Source organism: Pipistrellus hanaki (assembly GCF_964339955.1).
Source record: "Pipistrellus hanaki genome assembly, chromosome: 18".
Taxonomy (NCBI): Eukaryota; Metazoa; Chordata; class Mammalia; order Chiroptera; family Vespertilionidae; genus Pipistrellus; species Pipistrellus hanaki.
Genome location: NC_140520.1, coordinates 17,508,276 through 17,532,970, shown reverse-complemented (window position 1 = coordinate 17,532,970; position 24,695 = coordinate 17,508,276). Strand labels below are relative to the sequence as shown.

The window sequence follows — 24,695 nt, the reverse complement described above, 5'->3', positions numbered from 1 at the left end:
GCCTGCGTGTCTTGAGGCACACGGACAGGAGTGTGGGCAATCTTTGAGTAGTGAAGTGTCATGGTTTTCTCACCTCCTCCTCTCTCTCCCCAACCAAAACCGTAAATAAAACAGTCTGAAGAAGAGAAGAAAGTCCAGTTACCCAGCCTCCCATTCCTTAGTGAGAACTGTCAGGTCGGTTATCCATGGAGCCAGAACACGGGGAAATCATAGGTGTCCATGAACACGGGCTCTTGGCTGCCCGGGAAGCTGGGCGGCTTTCTGAGGGGCTTTTCCCCAGCCCCCCCGCCAGGCTCCCTGGCGGATGTGGGGAAGTCTGCAAGCGAGCGTTGTGCTCAGCAATGTCAGTGTGCGATCCGTGCAGGCCGTGGAGGTGACTGAAGTGACAGGATTAAGCAGGATATAACTTACTGCATTTCAGATCCCCAAGGCCAAGTGCAGAGAAGGATGCCACGCAAGTGCTGGGCTTGTGTTTGTTTAATACGTTTGTGTGATTCATGTTAGCCAGATAAATCAGCCACTGTGCTTATAGCGTGGTAAGGGCTAGGACAGAGATGCATACAGAATCCTAAAAGGATCGTAGCAAACAGAGACTGCAGGAGACTGAGGTTGAGGGAGGCCTTTGAACTGGCCTTGGAGCTGAGGGCTGATGCATGAGCAGAGTGAGTGTGAGGGCAGGAAGCAGAGGGACTGGGGCAAGTCTGTGGCACATATGACCTTGCCCTGCATGGCAAGCCCAGTGCTCAGCCTACTTGCTCTGGGAACCTCTTCAGTTCTCAGAGCATCTGGGCATCATTGTCAGGGGCTGGCCTTGGGCTGTGGGACCCTCCTTGGCCTGCCCAGAGAGAGAATGGAGGAGCCTGAGGCATTAATACCCCGAGGGACAGCCCTTACCCCATGGTAGGGGTGGCCCGAGCATCCTGCAAGACCAAACCCCAGTTGCCTTCCCTGGACTTAGCCCACAATGTACCTGGCTGGGGCTTCTTCCCTCCCCCAACTTCCCCTTTCCCCAACCAGATCTTTGGGGACCACTTTCACTTGAATCTTCATCTAAGGCCTCTTCCTCAGGAATGGAAGCTGAGACACCTCAAAACTGAGCTCCTGATGTGCAGGGACCAGAACTCACTCATCCCTGTCCCAGCACCATGCTAGGCACAGACAACCCACTGGGGAATAAATTTATGAAATTGATTATATGGGTTGGAATGAACTCTCAGTGACATATCGATACATTGGTCAGAGAGGGAGAATAGGTCTCTGCCCCCATCTCTCTACCTCCCCACCCCCAGGCACCATTTTCAGGAGGTGCCACTGCCCACCTTTGACCTTCTCCTTGACCTTTCCAGGACAACTGGACTACCACCCTCTCTGCAGCGGCCACGGCAACTTCAGCTTCGAGTCCTGTGGCTGCGTCTGCAATGAAGGCTGGTTTGGCAAGAACTGCTCGGAGCCCTCCTGCCCGCTGGGCTGCTCCAGCCGGGGCGTGTGCGTGGACGGCCAGTGCATCTGCGACAGCGAATACAGCGGCGAGGACTGCTCCGAACTCCGGTGCCGCACCGACTGCAGCTCCCGGGGGCTCTGTGTGGACGGGGAGTGTGTCTGTGAGGAGCCCTATGCTGGCGAGGACTGCAGCGAGCTGAGGTGCCCCGGGGACTGCTCCGGGAAGGGGAGCTGTGCCAACGGGACCTGTGTGTGCCAGGAGGGCTACGTGGGCGAGGACTGCAGCCAGCGGCACTGTCTGAACTCCTGCAGCGGGCGCGGACACTGCCGGGAGGGACTCTGCTTCTGCGAAGAGGGCTACCAGGGCCCCGACTGCTCGGCAGGTAGGAAGGGGCGCTCCTGGGGCGTTGGCATTGGTGGCCCCGCAGACTCACTGGAGAGGGGAAGAGAGATGGGAGGGAAGGTGGATTTTAGGCAAAATAATTCCCCGTTGGGTTGCGCTCATTTGCTTTCTGAGAGAGCTGGTTTCTTTGACAATCGCAATGGATGGGGCAGACTTAACGGGGGAAACGGGAAACCTGAACTCAGGTTATTGCTGGGAGTTGGATCTTATGCTGAGACTCAACAAAGGCAATGGCAACAGTGACAGCACCCCACTGTCCTTGAGGTGGAGGGAAAGGGAGAGACGGGCCAGGGGACCACCTGAGGCAAGGCCACTCTGACTCCGAGAGCATCAGAGGACCCCCTTGCTCGCCGCCCTGTCCCAAGACAAGTCTCACCACACTGGAGATGGTGGTTAGCCTGTGATTTTGGAGCCTACATATTACAAAGTGTTAATTTATGACATGGTCTAGTGTCCACATGGGGAAAAAAAGCATTTGTAAGTAAGGAATGAAATGCAAACAGGAATAAAGTTGTCAAGGCATCAAGCAGAGGCTCACATTCTGACAATCAGCACAGACTGTTAGAAGGCTGTGACTCACGTTGTTCCAGATGACATGTGGCAAGTTGGAACCAAGCCCATCTGGGGTGTACGGCATGGACACCATACCGAGGTGGTGTCCTAAAGCCGGGAAGGAAATCCTGCGGTGGGAAAAATGCCAGCATCTCACCGGAGATGACTGTTGTCTAAAATCAGATTATTTTCACCATGGCACTATTATTGCTCATCTGCTGACTAAATGTGTGTCCCTAAATAGTACAGATTAAGGGATTGACCTAGATCTGTTTCATCTGTACTTCCATTTGTAACAGTGGGCTGAGGGTGCCCATGAGGGGATTTAAAATGCAATTTAAGCCGAGACCTGTTTGGCTCAGTGGATAGAGCATCGGCTTGGGGACTGAAGGGTCCCGGGTTCAATTCCGGTCAAGGGCATGTACCTTGGTTGCAGGCATATCCCTAGTAGGGGATGTGCAAGAGGCAGCTGATCGATGACTCTCTCTCATCAATGTTTCTAACTATCTCTCTCCCTTCCTCTCTGTACAAAATCAATAAAAATATTTTTTTTTAAAATAAAAATAAAATAAAAAATGAGGCAACCCCTTTTTTAAAAAAAAATAAAAAAAATAAAATGCAATTTAAAAACAACAAACAAACATTTTTAACCCTCCTGATGGGTTGGTTCTGGGAATTTTCTGATCAGCCATCTGGGAAAGGAATGCTGGATGCCTTTACTTCTTCAACATCCTCAGTGACTCCCTGAGAGAGCAGGCCAGCCAGACCAAGCTCCCGCACTGACTTCAACTTAAATTCTATCAGAATTCATTGACAATAACAATAACAACAACAACAATAACAAAAACCATGAGTGAGCAAATAATAATGCACTGCTCAGAAAAATATATTTTCATGTTCCTTCACTTTTTTCCATATTCAATGTCATGTAGCCCCCTGGTTTATTTTCTGAATTGAAATATCTTTTAAAAAGTATACTTGGTTGTTACACCAGCTGTTGTGAAAGAAAATTTAAGCAGAAGTTAAGCCTCGATGTTTCTAGATCTGAAATCACTAGGTGGTTGCTGGGGCAGGGAGGCTGATGCTGGGCCCCATTCCCACCCACAGGTGAGGCTCCCTGGGCCCCATCTGAGGAGAGAAAGGTCAGCTGTGGCCACTGCTCCATATGGCTACCCTCTAGTCCACTGCTTCTGGATGGAATGACTCTGTGTTGGACTGTACACCCTGTCATGTTCTACCGCAGTGATTCTCAACCTTTCTAATGCTGCCACCCTTTAATGCAGTTCCTCATGTTGTGGTGACCCCCAACCATAAAATTATTTTCATTGCTACTTCATAACTGTAATTTTGCTAGTGTTATGAATCATAATGTAAATATCTGTGTTTTCCAATGGTCTTAGGCTCCACAATAGCGGTTCTCAGCCTGTGGGTCACCACAACATGAGGAACTGTATTAAAGGGTCATGGCATTTGAAAGATTGAGAACCACTATTCTACAGGGACAGGTCCCCTTGCAGACAGAATCTTAAATCTGATCCAGGGTCCAAACCAAACTGGAGATGAGCCCTTCCAGCCATTCAGGGAAGACGCCACAGCTGTTAGCATAGCTCCTGCTCAACTGGGTGGAGTCCAAACCCTGAGCCCATGTGGCCTCCAACATGTCCCCTCTGCACTGTTGGAGGATCATTTCTGAAGGCCCAGATAGATTACTTCACAGGTTCCCAAAGCGTGTGAGGAGGGACAGTTACATCATCTCCATCTGTTTCTATAGCAACCCGAGCCATCGCTCACTGTAGGAGGGGACTGCTCTCGATGCCTTTTAAACCAAACGCCCGGGTCTCTGCCAGAAACCATGAAGGGCATTGTCTAAAGTGCTGCTTTGCTTGCTCGTGCATGAGACGGGGTAGTTGTCCTCTGTTGGTCATCTCTGGCCAGGCACACACACTGCAGCTTCTCTGCCGCCCTCGCCACAGGTACGAGGAGGTGAAAACATGGAGCGCCACAAAACCGACGTCCTCGCAGGCCCCTCTTCCCACTCTCCCGGGGCACAGGAAGCCTGTTGTGTGGGTTTCATTCTGAGTCCCCAGGCTGCTAGAGGCTGAATGCAATTGAGTGTTGGCATGACACCGTACTGGACTCCCAGCCTTGGTCTTTGCTCATAGTAGGCCAGGGAGCGAAATCTCAACCGTCCTGCCTGTTCTCCCGCCACGAGAAGATAACGGCACAATAAAATTCATGAATAAGAGCTCTTTAACAGGCCTCAGAAAGAAGCTGCCCTGGGCTCCTCATTCCCCAGATTTAAAAAGCAGCAGTTCAGAGAGACACATTCTTCCAGGGCCAGACAGCTAATGGACGGCAGGGCGAGAATGAGCACCCTGGTCGCCGACCACCTTCTTGCACTCTTTAATCCTCTTCGTGATGCCGAATAGAGAGGAACTGAAAAATAAAAATGTGAAAAGCCACATACACAAAGAAATAGTTTCTTGATATGAAAGCCAAGCTCTGTCAAATGATAAAAAGAAATCAGATGTTGGAACCAATTATTCACGCCTCCCCCAGTGCAGCAGGTTAATGCGGGAGCTGGCCAATGAGTGAACAGGATGAAAGAACCAGCAGAGCAGAGTCCCTGGACTTCGTCAGACCCGTGGGGATCCATCAACATCATCCTCTGCCTCTGCCTCTGCCTCTGCCTCTGCCAGCACCCCAGCCAGCCCTGCCTTTGGCACCTGAAATCCCTCATTTGTTGGAGCAAAAACACTTCACGTAACTAATCAAGGTGCAACACTGATGCAAATCTACAAGGGAAACAGCATGGCATCTTTGCAGATATGCAACTCCATTCCTCAAACCCTTCCCCCCCCCCTTTTTTTTTTTTTTTTGCTGTTGTTAATCCTCACCCAAGGATATTTTCCCAATGGTATTTAGAGAGAGTAGAAGGGAGAGGAAGAGACAGAAAACCTTTGATGTGAGAGGGTCACATAATGGAACCCTGGGACCTTCAGTCCACAGGCTGACACTCTATCCACTGAGCCAAACCAGCTAGGGCCCAATTTAATCACCCTCTCTTCCCCAGGTTTCAAGGTTGGAACTTCAGAAAATAAGACTTACACTGCTTTGCACCCACCCTAAATTCACAGCATCAAGGCACATGGCTCTTGTACAGTTTGTAGTTCAGTACCGTTTCATTTCATAGGAATTACTGACACCCAGTGCGCACAGCTCCTGCCAGTTTCAAGGCAAGTGGGGACCATCTCATCAGAAGGAGAAGCAGTGCCTACTACCAGCCTCGGGTCCCAAGATAAAAAACTTGCCAGGTTCAGTTGTCAAGATAAAAAAATCCTTCTGCACCTTTTTACTTTAAAATCCCCAAATGCTCATCTGGGATCATCCTCTGTTGGCATCCTCTGTAGCTTTCTTTTCGGGAAGAAGGAACCGAAAAGGAATACTGACTTGTCCCAAAGGCCCCAGTCCTGCCGGTGCCGGGAAATTGGGAAGGGCCGTTCTGTCTCTGTGGCAGGGGATGTCCCGCAGAGGAAGCCTGAAATCGGTGTGAGTCACGGGACGCAGGCACTAGACCCATTTTTAAAAGAAGTTTCTTCGATAAGCACAGTCTGGAATTCACCTGCTAAAGGACAGTCTGAATTATTCTCCAACCTGGTTTTTCTTTGGAGGACTGTGTATATATAAAAGAGGACATCCGACACCACCATAACCTGGTCTACGTGGCGGGGAAAGAACACTCGGTGTAGATGATCTGGATTTGAGAATCAATTCTGCTGTAACCCACCTCCTGGGCTTTTGGCAAATCCCTCAACCTGGGCCTTAGTTTCTCCATCTGTAAGGCTGGGATCATTGTAGCTACACGATCTGCATCACTTGGTCTGCTATGGACAGATTTTTTTTTAATTCTAGTTAGAATCTGAGTCTGAACATGTTTTATAGAGTCAGAAAGGTTTCCTTAAACCAGCGGTTGCCAACTTCTCGGACCTCACGGTTGGGGAGCGCTGTTATAGACTGTGAAATGCTACGCCGCTGCAAAGGGGTGGTCTTGACTGGCTGAGAGCTTAGACCCATCCTGCCTGGTTCAAACCATAGCTTCTGTGTCTGCTGACAGTTTCGTTTCTCATCTATCAAATAGGGTAATAATGATACATGTCCCACAGTGTTGGTGAGAGGATTTAGCATTGTTCCTGGTGCATAATGAATGCCTACTATAGTCATGCAAACTACTCAAAGGTTCTAAAGATCAATTCTTTTAGTCCCCCTTGGTCCAGGCATCATTCTGTATGCACTATACACAGTGTGCTTAGTGCAGTTTAAACGTCAATAATGTCAGAATTAGAAATGATATGAGCTTATTATCAATTATCGTTTGAGAGTCTATTTAAATTTAATTTACACTTAGTTTTATACATTTAAAGAATACATTTTTAATGTTTTGTTTTGGTCAACATTTGCCATCTTCAGTTGGAGGGAGCTCTGTTGCTTAGACTGTTTCACACAATGAACAGTTTGTTTGCAAAAGCAATCAAAGCAGATACTCCACATTGCAAATATATGGTCCTAATGTCCATCCTAAGAGTCTGGACTCCTCTTGGCCACTACAGAGGATTTGAAGATGCACATGTGAGCACAATAGAATGGTGTGGGGGGCAGGCATGTTCCATATACAATCCTGTGAACAATAGTTGGCTCAGTACTACACTCTTGTAAAAAAAAAAAAAAAAAAAGAATTCTTAGAGGAGAAATTCAAAACCAATGGCAACTTTTGAACTAATCGAAGCTTCCATTACATATAAATTTGTAAGTTAATTATGACTATTTAAATATTGGCCCAATCTTTGATTTCATCTATGAGCACCAACTGCAGGCACACTAGAATTAGCCTCTTAATTGGCCTTAAAGGTTCAATTATTTAATACCACATTCCTGGTGAATCTTTACTTCCCAAGAGAACAATACATGAAAGGCTATTTCTAAGAGGTTTCATCTTTGGTGGTTTTTTGATTAGCATTTGAACAAGAGTGTAAAGCAAAACCCTCAAGAATGCTTCTTTATCATCATCCCCAAGATCAAGGCTAATAAAAATTAGCTTAACTTATATTTCTTTCAAAACTTAAAGTCTCTTTTTAGCAGAGAAAATAATACAATAGAGCATTATTGCATGTCTTTAGCTGTCCATGGTATCCAGAACTTACTGTTTGGGCTTCTTATTGTCTACAAAACAATCAGGAATAAGCCTTTTATTTCCACTTGCAAAATCAAACATTGTCTTCCAGGGTAATTTGATGACAACTTATTAAACTACCAAATATTTTAGCCACTGGTATGCTGTTAAGTATCTAATAACTGAAGAAAAAAATATAGCATTTGCCAATTTCTTTGGTGTAAATACTCCCCCTGTGGCCAATTTCAAACTACCAACATGACGTCACTACACATGGAGTTGGCAATAGCTATGCAGTAGAAGACAGTTATATAGCATTACCACCAGAGAGACACAACATATGTGCATTATCTCAAAAGCATCGAAAAGAGTAAAATGTAGCAAAATCATTTGAAACTGATGAATTTTGAGTATTTATTACCTCTGTTTGTAATATAATTTACTTAATTCTGAGTTTATATTTAATCATTCACAATGGCTCTATTTAACAACTGTCTTGCAAAATTCAGGAGAATTTGACCAGTGACTTTCAGGAGTCAGTAGGAGCTGATTCCAGCACACCACTGACTCAGGGCCATGGAGGTGGGAAAGCTAAGAACAGAAAGAAAAGAACCTGCCCCAAAGGGTATCAGAAATCACCCAGCCATTGAGCTGAGCAGAACATTTAAAAAGGGCACCTGGGGTGAGATGTGAGGGAGAATGGTGAGTCGAGGATGGGGAAGGCAGTCCTCTGAGCTCATGCTATCTGTGTATTGCCTCCCGGTAGCTGCCCCTCCAGAGGACTTGCGAGTGGCTGGTATCAGCGACAGGTCCATTGAGCTGGAATGGGACGGGCCGATGGCAGTGACGGAATATGTGATCTCTTACCAGCCGACGGCCCTGGGGGGCCTCCAGCTCCAGCAGCGGGTGCCTGGAGATTGGCGTGGTGTCACCATCACCGAGCTGGAGCCAGGTCTCACCTACAACATCAGCGTCTATGCTGTCATTAGCAACATCCTCAGCCTTCCCATCACTGCCAAGGTGGCCACCCGTACGTACCATTTCCCCGTCCTGCTTCATTTTTCTTTTCTCCTCCATGAGATCATGGGCATTCATGATAGTACGCAGTGTCTTTTCTCAGTTCTTCGGGGATGCCTGCAATAGTCATTGCTCTTGAGTGGACAGGCTTCCAACAGGACCCCCTTGGAAAAGGGTATGCCATTACAAAGGCACTTCGATTAAGAGGGTTTCCAGACTCAGGCAGCTTCCATCAAAGGACAGAAAGTACTTCATTGAGCTCTGTCTTGTTCTAAGCTAGATCTGAATAGAGGTCCAGGGAAGTTAGGAGAATTCTACTGACTTTAATTCTAGTTAGAAATTAAAACCAAGAGATCTGAAATGAAAAATTTGATAAGCACTGCTAAATGGTGTGTTACAGATGGTAAGTATATATAACATAGTGGCGGAAAATCTTTAAAACCACATCTGGTAACACCAACCTTTTCATAGAAAGGTGGCATACTTTCCTGGTGGTCTTTTATTTAACAAAATATCTTGATAGTCCTTTTTGATTATAAAAGTTGAGCCTCTAGAACAGGGGTTGGAACGTCTAGCCCAAGGACTGTATAAGGCCTGCAAAATCATTTGGTTTGGCCCTGCCAAGGCATATTAGGGGTGAGTTAATTAAACATTTGACTAAATGCAGCAGGCTAATTTTTAAGTTGATAATTTTATATGGCCTGCACATGATGTTATAAATATCCAAATGGCTCTTGGCAGAAAAAAAGGTTCCCCACCCCTGCTCTGAAACATAGTTTAGAAAATTTCTATATTTCTATGGGGAAAATGGGGAGGAGAGAGAGAGAGAGAGAGAGAGAGAGAGAGAGAGAGAGAGAGAGAGAGAGAGAGAAAGTGCTCTCCATAAGAAATGGATGTTTTCCTTTTTAATTTATAACAAGGGAAAACTCCTATAGGTATGTCTCTATATTTTGCATGTTTAATTAAACATAGACAAATTTTAGAAGGTTGCATACCAACTATTAACATAGACTATATTAAGGAGGAGATTGGGAGGAAGTTAGGAAGTCACTGTTATTTTTTTCTCTTTATATACCTCTGACTTCTTAAATCATCATTTCCAATGCCACTTCCCAACTCTTGGACACCAGCTCAATTCTGACATTACCTGGAGTTAGTGTCAGATCCCACACACAGGTTTAGGCTCAGTCTCAGGAGATGGCCCCCACTTCAGGTCCCAGCTTGTCATCAGTACTTCTGGTCCCCTGGCTATAAACTCAAGGGGTTCCTACAGCCCCTCCTTAGATTTGATAATTATGACAACTCACAGAACTCAGGAAAGTACTTTACTTACCAACTTATTATAAAGGTCACAACTCAGGAACAACCAGATGAAGAGATGACTAAGGCAAGTTATGTAGGGGAGGGGTGTGGAGCTTCCATGCCCCCTCAACCACCCCACCCTTCCAGCACCTCCATGTGTGTACCCCCTGGAAGCTCTCTGAGCCCCCTATGTTTGTATTTTCTTATGGAGGGTTGATTATGGAGGCAAGATTGATTAAGGCATGGAGCTTGGGCATACGGCTGAAGGGTCCGACCCTCCCATCATGCCTTGGTTTTTCCAGAGATGGGCTAGCTGGGGGCCCAGCTGCCAGTTATCTCATAATCACACAAAAGATCTTATTAGTCCAGAGATTCCTAGTGTTTTAGGAGCAGTGTGCCAGGAACCAGCAACAAAGACCAAATATTTATTTATTTTTAATTTTTATTGTGGAAACTATAAGAGAGATTGGCGTGATGTCACCATCACTGCCTCCAATCCTAGGCCCTCACTACCCCATTGTCTGTGTCCATGGATTATGCATATATGCATACAAGTTCGTTGGTTGATCTCTTCCCACCCACCTACCCTTCCCTGCCTGCCCTCTGAGGTTCCAGTCTGTTCCCTGCTTCTGTGTCTCTCGGTCTATTTTTGTTCATGATGTCACAGAGATGTTAGCAGTAGCACAGAACCAGCACAAGGGGTGACCATGAACCGTAAGCCCTTGGGTCGTAAATGACACTTATCACCAAATATGAGCTAAGAGATCAGAGCCCATTTTATGTTTGTCTCAAATGACAAGATGGTACTTGGGTAACAAATAGTATGAAAGTTCAGAAAATGGGGATGTCAAAGGAGAAAGAGTTGGCTTGGAGGTTTCAAGGAGTTCTCAGGATTTGGACTGAGCTTTGAAGGATGCAAGGATAGAGACAGGCAGAGGGGACAGGATTTAAGAAATCCTCTTGTCCCTTGCTTTTCAGTTGACAAATATCCTATTATCATATTGGACTCTCTTGTGAATGATGACTGTTAATGTGCCTATAATTAGCTCTGTTTCTCTGTTTATATCTGACCTTTTTTCTCCCCAATTCCTCTGGTGCCTGAGAACTATTCTTAAATATCTGCAGTGATGATGGAGAGGCAGGTCCTCATCTGCGCTGTCCCCACCTTGCTCTGGGATGAGTCACCACAGCGAGCACCTGACTCTGGTCCCACGCACGTGCCTCTGGTCCTCGTGCGCATGCAGTGATGAGCTTTCCATTTCCTGTGTCGTCTCTTATGCGAAGTCAGGGCATCCCCTCAGGCAAGCTCCCAGGTGACAAGGACAAAATCATGTCAAGGCACCTGACATGCCTTCAAGTGGGCTCAGAATCAGCCCTGCCTTTTAGCCAAGAGACCTGAGGGAGCTTCTACCCAGGAAGGAGGAGAATATCCCGGGAGGGGCAAACCTGAAAGGGAAGCAGGCTCCCCTCAGTACTGAGAAAAGGCACGCGGGCATACTCCAGGGCTGGTGATGGGAACTGCATCAGGGTGAGCATGCTGCCACCTCACTGACCTGTCCATGTGTGTGTCCATGTGTGTGTGCGTGTGCATAGGAGAAAGGGAAAGAGAAGAAGAAAATAACGAGGTAAGGGAGGCCACGGTGATGAGGGAGAGAAGTAATGATAAAGGAACCACTGGAGAAAAGGAGCAGATAGTCAAATACCCCAGGATCTGCTCTTCTCCCTTATGCGTGACTTTGGTTTGCTTATCAAATGGACAGTTCAGGCCATCCTGCACTTGGTGGTTTGAGCTAACAAAATATTCTTCCTGCCCATCAGAGGGTCAGGGAAAGCATCCTTGTCTTCATTCTGCAGTGGGCATGGTCCACACCTCTATCAACTCACTGTGCCTCCCTTTTCCTGGGTGTGACATGGGAACACTCAGCCTCTCTGGAATCCTTAAAGCCGCCAAAGATAGTGTTCAGGTTCTCCAAAAAGGGCATTGTGTTAAATGCCAATATTTACCACATTAGTAAGGGAAGGGAAGTGTGACTTTTGTACTTCAATAATAACATATTATGATTAGAAAGCATAAACAAGTATTTAGTAGATTGGGTTTGTTATGTTTTCATGTATTCCACCAAGACTTGGCACCAGCCCAACCCTGCACCTGGGACCCACCGTGTGTGTGTGTGTGTGTGTGTGTGTGAGATAAGATTGGCATGGGGGGAGCTTAACCAGCAAGAGCCCCCGGAGATGCTGTGTGTCCCTGCCCAGGACCCTATGACACGGTCCCCACATTGTTGTGTTCCAGATCTCTCCACTCCTCAAGGGCTGCGGTTCAAGACCATCACAGAGACCACTGTGGAGGTGCAGTGGGAGCCCTTCTCCTTCCCCTTCGACGGGTGGGAGATCAGCTTCATTCCAAAGGTAACTCCACCTGTCAGCATACTACATGGCATTCTGTCCCCACCCTCCAGGTGAGATCTGGGACAGCAAGGAGAAGGCACTGGCCCATAGCCCTCTACACCACTGAGGACACAAAGGGATGTTCTGTGGGTGTCTGGGCTGTACGTGTGGTGAGGAAACAACCAGCAAGAATGACCCTGAGCCCAGCATGCTGGCTTGAGGTGCCAGAGGATGGGTGAGGGAAGCAGCCACCAGCCCCAGCTCTCTGCTCAGAAAACTCTGGGGTTTCGCAGACTCTGATTAGTGAGTCTGAACACCACACCTCCTGAGAGCTGGGGTTTCTCTTCAGGACTTACAAAAGCCACCTGAGCCAGTCACATGGTCAGCCCCGCTTTATTCTGTGCACACAGATGCACCTGAGTCCGCTTGAAAGGCTTCCATCTCTCTCACAGTTAGAGGTGCAACACAAAAACACCTTTCATAACCTATTAATTGAGCAAAAGTTCCCTTAAACAAATTACATCGTTTGTCTTTGAGTTAAAAGTATCCCATGATGCATTTCTGTTCGGTAAAGTAATATTTTATTTTCTTAATCCTAAAATGAACGCTTTCGCGTTGCCAGCGGTACCTGACTAGTTGTGGTTTTCCAGGGTTTGTTGACCCTACTGATGTTCTTCCTACTGTGTCATTTATGGGGGTATAATGTTTAATCAGACTCCTTCCCTCTGGCTTCATCTTTCAATGTCAAAGAGCAGTTTTTCTGTCATTCATCAGACTTAATGATACATGACACATTGTTGGCTAATAAGACTGTGATTTCACCATTCTTAGAGGCATGAGCTGTTGGAGCTACAAAAGATCTTCAAGTTCACAGAGTAGACCCTTCATTTTATATCCAATTCCCATAGTTTATAGAGATGGAGACTCTGTGAACGTAAACTTACACAGCTAGTTGGTGGCAGGCTTAATCCAGGAGCCCAGGTGTCCACGGCTCTGTCCACTAATCCAGGAGGCCCCCACTCTGTCATGTGGATGTAGTCATGTCATAGCAACCTAAATACATCCAAACAGACATTCTGTACAAATATTTTATTATATGTCTTATCTATGTTCAAAATACCAGTAAAGTATGATGGGTAGATGAGTTTATAATATGCAGAGAAAATCACGCCACCCTACTGTTCAGGCAAGAAAAAACCTGTGCCAGGCTTGCCTGTTTTATATCCAACATGTGACAAGAGGGGCTGACTAGGGCATGCCAAGGTCAAACACATGGCCACATAGAATAACTGTGTCATCTGTGGGTTGGGGCCACTGAGTGGCATGCGTCACAATGATTTCCAAGAGTTTGGCTCTGAGGAACATACAGGGCACTCTGGGTAGCATGAAAAGAGACCAAAGAATAGGATAGAGGGGCAGTGCCACAGAAAAGTCCTCTTGTTCCCTCAATTTCCAGAGGGACACATAGAAAATGTATAATAGACGGACAGGTAGGAAGGTAGGTAGATAATCAATCTGGGACCCAACGTCATCATGTTGATCTTCCTCATATTCCCTTCTACCATTTTGTCTCCTTCCTCTCTCCTATTATTCTTTGTTCCACACTTTCTTTTTCTCTTCTCTGTACTTATAGTTGGTTGTGTCACTGACTTCTAACACATCTGGGTGAAGAGGAAATAAGACATTGACAAATTTACACCCTGAGTAACACCATGAGAAACTCTAGACACAGCAAAATATAATTCTGCTTCATTTAAAAAATCTGCAAACATCTTAGTTTGGAAAGTGTGTGTGTGTACACAGAGCTGTTTACACTCATACGCAACTCTTCTAAATAGCCAAGGACATGCTCATCAAGATGAATGCTAACTGTAACCATCAACCTTCTCTTCTTTGGCAAAAGCCAAGCTACATCGCCTCATGGCTAATTTGTATTGGCAAATTCAATAGACTCAGGGAAGGCCAAAGAAATGTTCTTGAAAATTTGCCAGAGCCTCCGAGAGTGGTAGCCTTCTCCCCGAGCCTGGTGAGACTCATCCCTGGCCCCAGACATTCGCTGTCCCCTCGTGGAGGGGAGAGGAGGAGTCCCCATTTTTTTAAATCACAATTCATAAACAATGGAACACTTTTCTCTCCCAGTGACTTTTGTTTTCTCTGCGTCTCCCTTCCCCCACCCAGAACAACGAAGGAGGGGTCATTGCCCAGCTCCCCAGCGATGTCACATCCTTCAACCAGACAGGACTAAAGCCTGGGGAGGAGTACATTGTCACCGTGGTGGCCCTGAAGGAGCAAGCCCGGAGCCCCCCCACCTCGGCCAGCGTGGCCACTGGTGAGTGCTTCCTGCCTCTCTCTCCCGAGGTTACCCCTGGGTCCTTCACAAGGAAGAACTACAGACTTGTCGGAGACGTAGAGACAAAGGGGGCGAGGGCATCTCCCAGAGCTGAGAACAGCACTGGCCCTGGAGATGGAGATCCTCTGCCAGATGCTAAGCAGAACCTTTCCTTATTGCAAGCATAGGCATTGGAGAGTTTTCTGTTAAGATGTCCAGTGTGTTTCTCCCAGTCTTACGCATCAAGAGATCTCATTTATCAGCTCCAGTATCTGAGCTTTGGAGCCTACATGAGATTTAGAGAAAGGCATCCAACCCTTCTTAATTTACTTTACAATGATGAATGATAAGAACTCCATCATGGATTTGACATGAGGATTAATTCAGATAACACACGGAAAGTGATCCGCACTGTGTTGGTGAGAGTGGGTGCTCAATACCTGGTATGTACACATGTGCTCAGAGCACACACTTAGATGTGAGAGTGTAGAAAGCATCATTAAAGACCAGGAGTGTAGGTGGGTCACTGTTCAAGGTGAACTTAAGTTTATTATTTTCTCCCCACAATCCATCTCATGCAAGGTCATTATTTCTAGGTTTGATTCATTCACTGCATGGTATTTTGCCTTATTTTCTTGGGTAACAAAGGCTGTAAATTAGCCATTATAATGCATGTATGTGTGCCCTCACCAAGAACTTTTCAAACGTTATAAATAGCACCTGGTATCATTTTTGTTCTGATTTCAGGGATGGGAGAATTGAGACTGGAAGGTTAAGAAACTTCCCCTGTGAGTAAATGAGATAGGCGAATATTGGTACAGCTTTATTTTTCATAAACAGAAATTGACACTGAAGAAAGCCAGTCAGGAGTCCAGGGCAAAGGCCGAGTTGGCCAGAACAGGGGGCCGCAAGGCTATGTAATGAGACACGTTGCATTAGTGATGCATGCTTTGCTCATTGGATCCACACTGAGCGGTATCAGGTGGCGAGGCTTATGCTGGATAGAGAAAACACTGGTGGAAATGTTGTGGGGCAGGTTATGTTCCACCAGAGCACTGGGGCTCCATGGCAGCATCCCAAGGCCAGGACCAGGGACATCCAGGCCTCTGACCACTCTCTGTCCAGGTTCCCCCTACCCGCCCGCCACGGCAGCTTCACTGTCGTCTCCTGTACATTTTGTATAGTCATTTAAGAGTTTGTGCTTTAAGAAGAGCATTCCCCTTCCCAAAGAGAGGCTTTTAAACCAGAATTCTAGTCCAATATGTTTTAGAACAGGGGTCTTCAAACTACGGCCCGCGGGCCACATGCGGCCCGCAGAGGAGTCTGATCCGGCCCGCCAGGTTTTTTGGGCAGTGAGTGCAGCCGAGGTGTTACAGTAGGAATTAGTAGTTCATATAGTCCTGCCCTCCAGCTCTCTGAGGGACCGTGATCTGGCCCCCACTTTAAAAAGTTTGAGGACCCCTGCTTTAGAAGAAACTGCACAGCCGTGAAGCCTGCATGTGCTCTGCAGGAAGCTCTCCAGATGCCGGGCGGGCTCCGCATCTTTGTTCCCCAACGTTAGCTGGAGCCGGGAGGTGACCTTTTCATCGCTCGCATGTGTAGATTCTCCTTTCTGGTGTAGAATGCTCCTTCCTGTGATTGGATGGTGAGAAAGCGTTAGTAGGAAGCAAGCGACTGTGAGGAGGCGATGGTTCATCAGAGGGCCCAGGACAGACAGTTGCAGAATGTTTTTCTTCCAAAGTATAGGGTGTCCCCCAAAAATGTATACCCGCACTTTGAATAATGATAAAGGCAGCATTTATTGAAATACATTTTCTTTTCCACATTGAGCTGTCAGCTGTTACAGTGTGCAGACATTTTTGGGGAAACCCTATGTTGACAGCACTTACAGAAGGCAGTCCAACGCCACCTTAGTCTTCTCCTTAAGCCACACTTTACATTGGCAGGATTTTTTGGTTTGAAAGTTTCTTAAGAGGAAAATGCAGAGTTCTAGGCCTGAAAATGTGTGGTAAAGCTAGGGAGAATTTTTTTTCCAAAAGGAAAACATCCTAGTTAATATTTTGGGGTTGTGTTCAGAGTCGTGAAGAACTGGAGACGAATTATTCCAGTTTACTTTCTGAGTAGGACCTGGGTTTGTTTAGAATCGAGGGCCCAAGTTGATAGCAAGCTGACCCCTCCTGGCTGGGATGGGATAGTTCAAGGAAGTGGCCGAGGAAGGGTAGAAACCAAGAGCAGAGCGGCTGCAGAGAGTAAGGTTGCTCCCAACCCTGTCTGCTATTTTTAGAAAATGATTGTTTAATTATTTCCTTCTGCTAAGGTCTGACCTACACTAACCCCCGCCTGCGAGGCTCCAAGGCCTCATCAGGCTCTCAGACTGGCTTCTCGAAGGCAGGTCATTTTGGGAATGCAAATTACAAGACCTCCTGCAGCTGGAGCACTCAGCTGCACAGTCACACTCACACAGGGACAATGCCTTAAGCCTAGGGTTTGGGGGATGGAAAGAGTGGAAGGACAAAAGCCTTACATGGTTGGTTATTTGCGTTTCTGTGACATCTTTCTTCCCAAAAGAAGTTCCAGTTCATTGAAACACTTCCCCTTCCTTCTCCTGGATACAGGGGATCACCCATCCATTCCTCCCATTCATTCAATGCCCATTTCCTCAGTGACTATTATGTTTCAGGCATTATGCCTGTATAGCAGCTAGGAGACCATTTTTAAGAGGCCCAGCTTATCTAAAGTCCCTAAATACAGCAAGCCTAAAACATCTAGATGTGTTCTGTTCAATCACATTATTACCCCAGCTATGAAAAACAAAACTTCATTTTAACTCCAAACAAGGTGGCATCAAAATGGTCTGCTGGTTTTTATTTGGGTTGTTGGTGGCTAGACCCCAAATCCTAAGCTGTGTAATAGAGGACAGGACCAGGCTAGACCCAGAGAGCGGGAGGGGCGCCCAGCTTGGCAAGACTGGGAGGCTCAGGTCGGACTGAGACCATGCCAAGGGAGACACTCCATCCTGGAGGCAGTAGGAGGTGGTCCAGCATGGGCAGATGACAAACCAGTCTCAGAGCTCTCTGGTAACCAGGAGGAAAATTTCCTTAACTAGCTGAGGCAGGAAAGAGAACTTACCAGAAGGACAGTGTCTCATGGAACCCCCAGGGCCAGAAATACATGGGGGGCTCATGAAAGACTTGAACCGGGAAATGGAAAATTGGGAATGGAGTTACTATCTCTATCTAGTTGCTCCTCTAAGTCACTCATTTCTGCTCCTAAAACTCTATCCCCAGTTCCCATGGGGATTCTCTGCAACACCAGCGGGATGTCCTGTGTACTGCCACTGAGCCCCATCCTCTCTGCCCAGGGTGAGTGTGAGCCGCCACAGGGCGAGGGCTCAGTCCCCAAGGCTGGCCTCCACTTTAGATGCCAATTGCTCTCATGGTAACACTCAGCTAAGCAAAGTCTCTGGTTCTAATTCCAGTATTGGAATTACTGAACAGTATTAACAGCAATCAGCTCCAGGCACTGAGTAATGCAAAGCAGGGCTGGTGGCCATGCAGACATACCATGGGGAGTGAAGACCATTTTCCATTCTCCCCACCAGTCCTTTCTCTCTCTGTTTTCCTCCTGTATTCTCTCACCTTCCCCCGCAACCATCGTCTAATTCAATGTGAACAGGCTGAATGGTGGACCCCCTAGAAAAGCAGCCAGGTTTTCCAGGGTAACACCACCCCCTTAGCTGCTCGGTGCCAGAGTCCATGGCTCGTAAGGGGCTACATGCGACTGCAGTGTCCTTCTGGCTCAGGAATGTGCAAGAGCAGGTGGGGAAATAGCCCACAGAGACTGGTCCAAAACCCAGGTCCTCTTTTGTCAGAAGAGCACGTTTCCCCAGAAGGCACGTTCCATGTCAACAACGCAATGTCTGTTGGCGTCCGCAGCGTCTCAGCAGCTGTGTTGACTGCGTTGTTCGCATGGCTGAGCAGGGACAGCCTTTGGATACTCGTGATGCCCCGTTTGGCAACCCTGTTGGAAATCTCAGGTGTTTAGACAAGGCTGATAATTTCATAGATCTTTCCTCAGAGCTGGGTGCTGGGGCTCACGCCAGAAGCTCAGTTCTCTGTCAGACAGAAGCAGCCCTGGCCCTCTCAAGCCAGCCAGGATGGAAAAAAAAAACTCAGCCTAATGGCAGGATATTCAGGAGAATTGAATTCCAGTGCCAGTTACCCTGTTCCCAAACTGCATTCTCTGAAAAGAGGTGTCTCCTTATGTGCCTCCTCCTCCCCATCTGTGAAATGGGATCATAACACCCATCCTTTCCCTGACCGACCACGCTGATGTAAGGAGAAGAGAAAGAGCTCGTTTCTCAAATGTCCTTCTGTCTGATCCTTCCCCTGCAGTCATTGACGGGCCCACGCAGATCCTGGTGCGAGATGTCTCCGACACCGTGGCCTTCGTGGAGTGGACCCCGCCTCGGGCCAAAGTCGATTCCATCCTCCTGAAGTATGGCCTGGTGGGCGAGAAAGGCAGGAAAACCACCTTCCGGCTACAGCCTCCCCTGAGCCAGTACTCAGTGCAGGCCCTGCGGCCCGGCTCCCGCTACCAGGTGAGCGTCAGTGCCGTCCGCGGGACCAACGAGAGCAAAGCCTCCACCACCCAGTTCACGACAGGTAAGGCTGCGGCGGGGCGAAATGGTGAGCCAGGGGTGGTACTGTCATGGCAAGAGCAGTATTCGGGGGTGAGAGGTCGTGTGCTGGGGCACCCAGGTCATTCCAGGAAGGAAATGTGGGGTTTCGGGGCCCCTGGCAATGCTGCATCACAGTGGAGGGCTACACTGTGCACCCATTGTGGGAGCGTGTGTTCTCGTCCCGCCCGTTACCAGCCAGACCTGGGACCTGCTCTAAGTCTCATCCCATGGCCTCGGCTTTCTCGTTTGTACAATGTAAACTTTGTCTTGAAGACGGTTACACTTCCATATTACGAGCTCAAATGGCAGTTCGGGGAGAGCTTGGGGAAGGCGCCCTTTATTGCTGCTTGCAGAGATTGTTGTGACACTTCTGTAAATCCATCGTGACTGCACAACACGATGGCACCCCCTGGACTTGGGAGAAGCCCCACTGTCCCACTGGAAGGGCCCTTGCCTGGGAACCTGTGTCTGCCATTCGTTTGACAGCGTGACCTCGAAGGCGAGGGGCAGGCCGGCTCCTTCCCATGGACAGCAGGCAGAGTGAAGCGGGTCAGTGTCCCCATCTTGTGATGGCCCCGTCCCCTCCACCCCCAAAACTGTCGGGACTCTTAAAGAGCTTCCCAACAGTCGGGAAAGGCCAGGCCTCTAGGGGACCTGCTCCCCGACTCTCTCGGAGCCCATGGCTGGACTCCACCCCACCAGGTGCCAATCAGACTGTTACTGAACACACCGCCGCAACCCCAAATCACCCAGGGCCTCGCGTGCAGAGCAACCTCCACAGGGGCCCTTCGGGTGAATTCAAGGTCAGCCCTTCCTGCCCCCCCATCCCCCCCACACACACACAACACCGCCTGCTCAGGTGCTGGGGCTCCCATGAGCCTCAGTACTGCATTCCTTTTACAACTTAAACCAGGTTTTGTTTGAAACGTGGTTTATTTGTGCTTTGCTCGGATAAGGAGTTCAAAGAGGCAGAAAAGAGGATGAGAGCCCTTGAGCAGCAGATGAAAAGCGAATGCTTGATGTTTAGGTTGACAAGATGGAGGCAGGATTGGCTGGTGGCCCAGAAAAATTCCAATCAAGACGATTACATTCTGCTTCCGGGAAGCAGCCCTGAGTTTCGGTTCATTGCTGCTTGGTTCTCTGTGCGGGTTGCCTGGCAGATTGGCAGATGTTAGGAGGCAGCCCGAGCAATACGGCCTCAGCCCGCAGCTCCAACCTGCCCCTCTCTGCTCCGGGGTGCAGGGGCGGGGGGAGCATGAGGGTAGGGAGAGTGAGCAGCGTTGCCCATAAGCCCTCAGGGCCGGGGGTTGGCAGGTGCCAGAGGAATGATGAGAGTGCCTGGCCCCTCGCGGTAGGGCCCTCCGTCATTTCAGAACTCCGCTTAAATTCACATTAGCCAAAGTGCTTTTCCAGGTGATGGCTTCGACACCAGGCGAGCACTAATTGCACAGACAATTAAAACAGAGATTTGCTTCCTGCGTGGTGAGTGGGATATTAGAGGCGCTCAGATGGAACCTCGCCGAGGCCATCGCGAGAGAGCACCAGCCCGGGGACACTACAGGCCTGTCTTTGCACCTCCCTTCCCCGGCGGGGCTCTGGTTCTAGTTTCAAGAAGTTCCTGGGACCCTTTCTGCCCGGGACCCTCCCTCTGAGCACATCCCGAAAGGCCCTGAATGCAGCCACCACAGTGTTTGGCCAACCCACGGCTACTACTTTAACTGAATGCACAAACCCCTGTTGAACGCTGTTGTGAGTTGAATTGTGTCCCCTACAATGACGTGGAAGTCCTGAGTCTCAGTACCTGTGTGTGTGACCTAATTTGGTTGATCAAATAAGAGGAGGTCATTAGGATGGGCCTTATGCCAATATGACTGCGTCCTTGGAAAAGGAGGGAATCTGGACCCAGATTGACACGCGTATACAGAGAACGCCATGTGAAGATGGAGGCAGGGAACAAGCCAAAGGTTGCAGGCAAACCAGCAGAGAGAGGCCCGGACAGATTCTCCCTCGCAGCCCTCAGCAGGGAACGACCCTGCCAACGCCCCTCTCAGGCCTCTAGTCCATGGGACAAGACACTTCTGTCGTTTCAGCCCCAGGACACTAACGCAAAAGCCAAGCCCCCACATGGGAGCCACAGCCTGCTCAGCAATACGAGCACCTGCCACCCTTCCCCACCCTCAGGACCAGCTGCCTTTAGGCAAAGCCGTTCGTGTCTTCAGAGTCCGCAGCTGGAATATTTAACAAGGCTTTTCTAGCGGCTTTCAGGGAACAGACAAGCCAGAGAGCTGCCAGTGTTCATCCAGGCGCCTCACACGCACACACTGGACACCTCCTGGGTGCCAGGCACTGTCCCACGCACCGCAGCTACCACACAGGCAAGCCAGACAAGGCCGGGGTTCCGGAGTTACATTCCAGTGGGGACACAGGACAAGGAAGAAGAGGAGAGACACGCAGGCCGCTTCAGCCATGAGTATTATGCTGAGAAGCGAAATGGACGACGGAGAGAAGTCCAGAAGCATCATAAGATAAAAGATTTAGTCAAGACCCACGTGACCTAAGCCAAGTGAGGCTCCAGGAAGAGCATTCCAGGAAAAGGTAGCAGCCGGTGCAAAGGCCCTGAGGCGGGAAGAGCGCGATGTGTCTCAGGGGCAGGAACAGAAGCAGTGCGGCTTCAGGGGGACAAGCGTTCCATTCCGTGAGGGGAACTTCCTGTTGGTAGTCAGATGCGATGCTGCTCTAGCCCAGTGGTCGGCAGACTGCGGCTTGCAAGCCAGTTTGCCGCTCTGTTGACTAATGAGTTTGCCAACCACTGCTAGATTAAATGTTACCGTGTAGTTGGACGCTGTGAGGATTAGGCAGTTGTGGCATATTGTGTGCAAAGAGGTAAAGGGTAGTATATGACAGTGGTCAGCAAACCGCACCTCAAGAGCCGCAATTTGCCGACCACTCCTCTAGTTTCATCCATCTCCCTCATCTGCACGCAGTTTCTCCTACCAGCATTGTGACAGGTGTCTCTGGTTTTGTCCTGTCAGGGTTTTCCTTGCTTCGTTTCAAACTGATGATGCAAACTGGTTCGGTTTAAATGTCTAGAGCGCCGCTGGAAATTCCACATGGAAATGGGGGGAGAGTAAAGTGCGCTGATATCTAACTCCTAACTAAACTCTCCAAGCTCCCCGGTGTGTGGTGGCTGCAGGGCAGCCTGGGGTCACACACAAGAGGCAGGGTCGGGAGGTGTGGGCTGTGACCGCAAAGCTTGTTCGTGTTCAAGACGCATGACAAACGCACATTATCCTGTGTGATCTGGTCACGTCTGACTCTCTTTTAGAGATTGACGCCCCCAAGAACCTGCGGGTTGGCTCCCGCACAGCCACCAGCCTGGACCTCGAGTGGGACAACAGTGAGGCGGAGGTTCGGGCGTACAAAGTGGTGTACAGCACCCTGGCGGGCGAGCAGTACCACGAGCTGCTGGTCCCCAAGAGCGCTGGGCCAACCAGCAGAGCCACCCTCACCGGTGAGTGAGCTCCTGTCCACAATCGCACAGCTCTCTTCCCACCCACCTACACCGCAGCCAAACGCCATTGATTCAGTCTCTCACGTCCCTAGCATATCGCCTGTGACTCCTGCTTGTCATTGCACGCCGTCGCTGTCACATCCTGTCTTACATTTCAGGGACGTCCATTGCTCTTGGATAAACACCAAACCTTAGTTGAGCCCACCCGGCCTGCCTGGTTTTCCTGCCATCTTCTCCCATCTCCCCTTCTTCCCTGGGCTCCAGGCCCACAGGTGTGCTTCTTTCAGTCCCTCCAGCACGTTTCCCCTCCTCGGGAGCCTGCCTGGTCCCAGGCAGGTCAGGTCCCCTGTCTGCAGCCTCATCTCCCTGGTCACCACTCCCCTCCCAGCACCCTGTTTGTCCTGTGCGCCGTGCTGGGCGATGCAGTTGTCAGTGTCCACCTCCACCTAAGGCTCTGTGGAAGGTGGACCGTGTTTGCTTCTGCTCATCATCGGCTCCCAATGGCCAGCACTTACTGAGCTCTAAATAAGCAGTGGGTGGATGGATGGGTGGAACTATAAGTATTCACTGTGACTGAGAAATAGACAAGAGACCAGTGATAAGGTGAGAGCCTGGTGGGCCTAATATACGCTGTATAGAGTGGGAGTCACAGAGGGATTTTAAGATGATGTAAGGCCCAGATCTGTGCAGCTGCAGCGTGAAGAAGGGGCAAGGGGGGCAAGGGCAGAGGCAGACATTGGTCAGGAGGCCGTGCTGGAGTCAATGGCAGGGATGATGGTAGTGTGGACTAGGACGATACCCAAGGTCACCATGTTGCCTGGCTGGGACCATTCCCTGTCCCCATGGAGACAGGGTCCCAGCCAGCGCTCCTCCCGTGCTTCAGACACACCTACTCAGAAGAGCCGCCTGGTGGACTCCACTGACAGGTAGATGACAGGAGCGTGGGGCACGTTTTACATGCGACGTGCACAGCAGCCTCAGACGAGGGCTGCCGACGTGCCCGCACAGCCCCTGTCAGTGTGCCTTGGCTTCCTACCGGAGCCCTGGCCATCTCAGCAGACGGGAGGCGCAGGAAAGTACGCACAGTAAACAAGGGCAGTGGAAGCAAACCTGTTCCCTCCTGAGCTGAAATCGCAGCCGCCTTGCCCAATGAAGCTGGTTAAAGCAAATATAATAAATGCTCTTTCCAGGCAGACGCGCTTCTGAAAACACAGCCAGGAGACGCAAGGATACGCTGACCAAGCAGGTTAATGGGGGTGAATTAGATGTAGCGGGAACAGACCAGCTGCCAGAAGGGCTTTTACCGAGAGCAGGAGACATTCACAAAAACTAAGCTAAACCAAAAGCTGAAATGATGCAGCAGGGAGCCGAGTCTCAGCGCAGCCCACCCTGCCTACGCCTCAGGCTGACTTGGCAATTAGCAATTTCCAAGGATGGCGGCTGCACCACAGAATCATGAGCGATAAAGAGGAGAGCCCAGTCACATCCCAGTCACCAATTCCCTCTACCAGGGGAGAAAAGACTCTGCCTTCATTGGCCATCGGTGTTATTCCAGTCACCTTCGCGTAGGTCAGCTCATTTCATCTTCAGAACACCTCCTGAGGCATGTCAGCATCCCCATTTTATGGATGTGGAAACTGAGTCTCGGAGCACAGTCTCCAAGGCAGTTCCAAGTCCTCATCAAAAGCCTCCCGCTCTGTGATGCTCCTACTAAAGAAGGATGGGAGGGACAGTGAGCACATCAGTGCTGCAGAGTTATAAGGAAAGGAAAAATTATTAACTAGAGAGGGCTTGCCTAGTCGATGTTTTTATTAGAGTTGGGCTGATGAAATTAGCCTACACATATATATTACTCATAATTATCCCGGGGAGTTTGCAGCTGGGGAGATTTATAAAGGCAAATGG

The 24,695-nt window shown here is 49.0% G+C and overlaps 1 protein-coding gene across 3 annotated transcripts in view; it reads left to right on the top strand.

The window, feature by feature from the left end:
• TNR (tenascin R) overlaps positions 1-24,695 on the top strand; it is a 310,075-nt gene that overhangs the window by 255,450 nt on the left and 29,930 nt on the right. Inside the window, exons 4-9 of one of the 3 annotated variants that reach the window (XM_084865193.1) lie at positions 1,347-1,823; positions 8,329-8,592; positions 12,175-12,290; positions 14,448-14,598; positions 18,993-19,262; positions 22,605-22,790. In XM_084865193.1, the coding sequence (XP_084721319.1) occupies positions 1,347-1,823; positions 8,329-8,592; positions 12,175-12,290; positions 14,448-14,598; positions 18,993-19,262; positions 22,605-22,790 (1,464 nt within the window). The remainder of the gene's footprint in view (positions 1-1,346; positions 1,824-8,328; positions 8,593-12,174; positions 12,291-14,447; positions 14,599-18,992; positions 19,263-22,604; positions 22,791-24,695) is intronic. The other 2 variants (XM_084865194.1, XM_084865195.1) reach the window with 2 other exon arrangements.